Raw genomic sequence first — 5,626 nt, 5'->3', positions numbered from 1 at the left:
TTCTTTGGGCCCACACCAGGTGTTGATGAGCCTCTTTTGACTTAAAGAGATACTGTCATGGGAAAACATGTTTTTTTCAAAACACATCAGTTATTAGTGCTGCTCCAGCAGAATTCTGCACTGAAATCAGTTTCTCAAAAGAGCAAACAGATTTTTTATATTTAATTTTGAAAAGTGACATGGGGCTAGACATATTGTCAGTTTCCCAGCTGCCCCCAGTCATCTGGCTTGTGTTTTGATAACTTCAGTCACTCTTTACTGCTGTACTGCAAGTTGGAGTGATATCACCCCTCCCTTCTCCTCCCCAGCAGCCAAACAACAGAACAATGGGAAGGTAACCAGATAGCAGCTCCCTAACACAAGATAACAGCTGCCTGGTAGATCTAAGAACAACACTCAATAGTAAAATCCAGGTCCCACTGAGACTGATTCAGTTACAAGTAGATACAAGTAGGAGAAATAACGGCCAGAAAGTAGTTCCATCCTAAAATGCAGGCGCAAGTCACATGGCTGGGGGGCAGCTGGGAAACTGACAATATGACTAGCCCCATGTCAGATTTCAAAATTGAATATAAAAATATCTGTTTGCTCTTTTGAGAATTGGATTTTAGTGCACAATTCTGCTGGAGCAGCACTATTAACTGATGTGTTTTTGAAAAAAACATGTTTTCCCATGACAGTGTCCCTTTAAGGGAAGTGTAAGAAGATAAGCACTGCGTATCTTGACAGCGCTATATAAATAAATGATGATGATGAAGCCTGTTCCTGCTGGAAAGCATATTCCTTCTCTGTCACTTCCTTCTACTGGAGCTCTTGTTACTATAAGTGTCCCTCTTGAAACTGCCTTGGACGCATCCCTGAGGACATAAATAGGGGTGGTGTTACTGGTCCAGTAGTCCCTGTAGGCTCCAACACATTTGTCCACTATCTCCTGGTCTGCCAGCCATAGGGGGGATAGTCTCCTTAGTTTGTTTTGAGGGGTATTGCCCCACTGGAGTATAAATAATGGCAAGTGGTCAGACTGTGCCCTTGGCAAGTATTGTACTTTGTGTACCAATGGCTAGATCAATCCTAGAAAGGATCCTGTGGCTAGTGGCATGGCAATAGATTTGTTGTTCTCCCCTGTGCTTAGCTCCCCACAGGTCTGCTAGTCCAAAAGCTTTAAGTCACCCATTTAGTGCTTTTGAAAAGGGGTTTATCCCTGACAGCCTATCAATTGTGGGGTCCGTAGTGCGATTAAAGTCCTCTATGTAGCATAGGGGGTCTGGGGAAAGATCTACCACCTTTTGTGCTACTTGTTCCAGCAATGCCAGGGAGAGGGGGGACATATATATATATTTATCACTATTACCAGTTATTATTTATCTACTATAGAAATCCACATGTATATTGAACAATTTGTATGGAACCCCCTGCCATTAAGTTCTGACACATTAAATGCATTTCTTTGCAGTAACTCCACATCTGGGCAATATCTAAGTATATGGTGGAAGACTAGTGTCCTTTTAAATTTTGAGTTTACCCCTCTCACATTCCTTTGACATCACCTTTGTGCATAACTTATTCTCGTTGTTGTCCCAGTGGCTCATCATTAATACAGTGTGAATTGGCCCTTTCCCATTAAAGACTGACAACTTTTTGAACTATATACACAACCAAACTTCCTGCAGCTCTTGCCCTCTCTACCCACTTCCCCCCAACCTGTGTGGGCCTATACCCCAAACCTGTGACATCCATGGTGTGGTACTTAAAGCCTCCCAACATTGTCCCTACTCCTTGCCATTAGTCTAGGGATATAAACTTTAGGTGATAGGTCGCCCCCCCCCACAGCTGGGGACTTATGTACACCTCTGGCCCTTAGTGGAGATGCTGTTGAAGTTATTCCAGGCTATCACCCCCAATCATCCATCACCAGTGTCGGACTGGGACACCAGGGGCCCACCCAAAAATCTTAGACCAGGGGCCCACTCTCAGTACTATTATGCTTCCTCTCCTCACTCAATCACTATTCTCCTAGCCTCTTCTATTTACATAATATAATACTATAATCTATTTTTCCATCTATTTAGCCTTTTTGTTCTCATAGGAAATAAAGAATGACCATGAAATAGGTCAAATGTTTAGCAGCACAAGGGCCCATTGACACCTGAGCCCACCAGGAGTTCTCCTGGTATCCTGGGGGGCCAGTCTGACACTGTCCATCACGTCCATAGGGTTGGTAAGTGTTTTTCTCTGTCACTGCCAGGGAGCCTTTCCAGGTGATATTACAATAGCTAGATCTTGAAGACCATTTGCCCTATGTCCTGCATGCACCTTGTTACTTTAAGTTTCCAGCTTAACAGTGTGCCCAGGTTAATGAACAGCGATGAAAATCCTTGTCCATAGTACCGAATGTCATCTTATCCACTTTTTCCTATAAGAGTCTGCTTACTGGCATCTGTTTAGAATTTGTAATCCCAGGGAGAGTTGGACCTCAAATACTGCATTGAGTATTTTTGGAGCTCCAATAGCTTCACTGCTTTTGAGGCACCAGTTTAGCCTTGTATTAGATTTAAGCAGTGTACGCAAGCATCATCTATGTTGAGTACTACTCCAATGGGTATTCAATCCTCCTGTGCATTGTTTTGCCCACTATATGTACCACTCTGCACTGGTTGACCTACAGTCTTATATGGAGGCCAAATTTGTGCATTGTAGCCAAGTTCAAATAAAAGAAACAGCCAATAGTCTTGTTACGCCTTTTCCCTGAGTTTCCGCACTTACCAAACAGTCTCATTGTGCATAGTCTGTAGCTGTTGTGTAGTTACTTTGGTTAGTGCATGTAGGGTAAACATAAGTAGGTCCTACTAACCACGAGATGCTCATATCAGTTGCACCACGGGTTGTTGAGCCACTGGCAAGCTTCCTCAGTGGTTTGGAAGAAGTGCACTATTCACAACTTGCCCAGGTGAAGCATGGAATAGATGAATCCAGCAGCCAGGAAAAGATGTGTGTATTGAATTGGAATACTCGCTGTTCCGGGGAGAATGGTTTTTCTCCTGTGTGGATTTTAGTGTCTACAAAGGTTGGACTTATCAGAGAATTCTTTCCCACATTTTGTACATGAGAAAGGTTACTCTTTTGTATGGATTTTATGGTGTGTGTAAAGGCTGGACTTATGAGAGAATTCTTTCCCACATTCTGTACAAGAGAAAGGTTTCTCTCCTGTGTGGATTCTATGGTGTGTGCGAAGGCTGGACTTTTCAGAGAATTTTTTCCCACATTCTGTGCATGAGAAAGGTTTCTCTCCTGTGTGGATTTTCTGATGTGAGTAAAAGTGTTTTTTATGAGAAAATTCCTTCCCGCATTCTGTACAAGAGAAAGGTTTCTCCCCTGTGTGGATTTTATGGTGTGTACGAAGGTGGCTTTTATTAGAGAATTCTTTCCCGCATTCTGTACAAGAGAAACGTTTCTGCCCTGTGTGAATTTTCTGATGATTGTGAAGGCTGGACTTCTCAGAGAATTCTTTCCCACATTCTGTACAAGAGAAAGGTTTCTCTCCTGTGTGGATTCTCTGGTGATTGTGAAGTCTGGACTTATCAGTGAATTCTTTCCCACATTCTGTACAAGAGAAAGGTTTCTCTCCTGTGTGGATTTTCTGGTGTGTGTGAAGGTTGAACTTATAACAGAATGCTTTCCCACATTCTGTACAAGAGAAAGGTTTCTCTCCTGTGTGTATTTTCTGGTGTCTGTGAAGTTTTGACTTCTCAGTGAATTGTTTCCCACATTCTGTACAAGAGAAAGGTTTCTCTCCTGTGTGGATTCTCTGGTGATTGTGAAGGCTGGACTTATCAGAATATTCTTTCCCACATTCTGTACAAGAGAAAAGTTTCTCTCCTGTGTGGATTTTCTGGTGTGTGTGAAGGTTGAACTTATAACAGAATGCTTTCCCACATTCTGTACAAGAGAAAGGTTTCTCTCCTGTGTGGATTTTCTGAGAGTGAAAGCTGCTTTTAGAATTTAATTGTTTCCAACATTCTGTGAAAGAGGAAAGTTTCTGCCCTCTTTGGATTGTCTGGTGTGTGAAATCTTTATCAGATTCTGTACAACTGAGTATTTTCTTCCCTTTGTGGATATCCTGGCTTGAGACAAAGTTACTATTTTGAAAAGTATTTTCCTCAGAGTCTGTATGTAAATTCTCTGATGAATCAGTGTCATTTCTCTGATGGATGAGCTGAGGAGAAGAAAGAAGAATATTAGTATGTCATTTCTCTCTACATTCAGTGCAGTGATATAGTTTCTCTCCTTCGCTCACCATTTGGTTCCTTGTGTGTGAGGGAATTTTTGTTGCATCCTGCGGATAGCGGGGACAACTGGTTATTAGACTCTGAGTGTCCTCTTTTTTTAATTGTATGGGTGTTTCAGAGATGTTCCTATCTGGGACCTTTGAAAAGTTTCCTAAAAAAAAATCACATCAAAACAAGAAATGTCAACTTTTTTTTTTGCAAAATAATTTAGCTATATTAATCATTATAGGTCTACAAACTCCACTTATGCTTTCAGTGTCTGGTACTTCAGAGCAAAGTGGAAGGTGTAAGTCAGCAAAAGTCTCACAAAGTTAAGAATATCAGAGTAAATGGACATTTGGAACTCAGTAAATACTAATAAAAATAAATGGCTCCACTAGGAAATGCAACATCATTATGTGTTTATAGTTTTCCAGGCCTGGATAGTAAGTAGGGTCGCCACCTGGTCGGTATTTTACTGGCCTGGCCGGTAAAAATGATGGTTGATCCCAATGTTATTAATAGGGAATAAAGATAAATATATAAGAAGGTCAGTGATCCCAATGTTATTAATAGGGAATAAAGATAAATATATAGGAAGGTCAGTGATCCCAATGTTATTAATAGGGAATAAAGATAAATATATAGGAAGGTCAGTGATCCCAATGTTATTAATAGGGAATAAAGATAAATATATAGGAAGGTCAGTGATCCCAATGTTATTAATAGGGAATAAAGATAAATATATAGGAAGGTCAGTGATCCCAATGTTATTAATAGGGAATAAAGATAAATATATAGGAAGGTCAGTGATCCCAATGTTATTAATAGGGAATAAAGATAAATATATAGGAAGGTCAGTGATCCCAATGTTATTAATAGGGAATAAAGATAAATATATAGGAAGGTCAGTGATCCCAATGTTATTAATAGGGAATAAAGATAAATATATAGGAAGGTCAGTGATCCCAATGTTATTAATAGGGAATAAAGATTAATATATAGGAAGGTCAGTGATCCCAATGTTATTAATAGGGAATAAAGATAAATATATAGGAAGGTCAGTGATCCCAATGTTATTAATAGGGAATAAAGATAAATATATAGGAAGGTCAGTGATCCCAATGTTATTAATAGGGAATAAAGATAAATATATAGGAAGGTGAGTGATCCCAATGTTATTAATAGGGAATAAAGATAAATATATAGGAAGGTCAGTGATCCCAATGTTATTAATAGGGAATAAAGATAAATATATAGGAAGGCCGGTATTTTTTTCCAGAAAAGGTGGCAACCGTAATAGTAAGTAATTTAGAGTTAAAAATAGGAAAAGAACAGGTCTCACTTGACAGGGTCCCATT

The 5,626-nt window shown here is 39.9% G+C and overlaps 1 protein-coding gene across 1 annotated transcript; it reads right to left on the bottom strand.

Annotated features, from left to right (window-relative positions):
• Positions 1 to 2,429: 2,429 nt before the first annotated feature.
• Positions 2,430 to 4,216, bottom strand: LOC121395243 (gastrula zinc finger protein XlCGF8.2DB-like; the record flags this gene model as incomplete). Its single annotated transcript, XM_041568276.1, has 1 exon — positions 2,430 to 4,216. A coding segment is annotated over one exon (1,104 nt), but the record flags the coding sequence as incomplete, so codon positions are not given.
• Between the last annotated feature and the right edge of the window lie 1,410 nt (positions 4,217 to 5,626).

Source organism: Xenopus laevis, chromosome 6S (genome assembly GCF_017654675.1).
Source record: "Xenopus laevis strain J_2021 chromosome 6S, Xenopus_laevis_v10.1, whole genome shotgun sequence".
Lineage (NCBI taxonomy): Eukaryota > Metazoa > Chordata > Amphibia > Anura > Pipidae > Xenopus > Xenopus laevis.
Note: the sequence above shows the minus strand (reverse complement) of the source record. Positions and strands in the feature narration are given on the sequence as shown.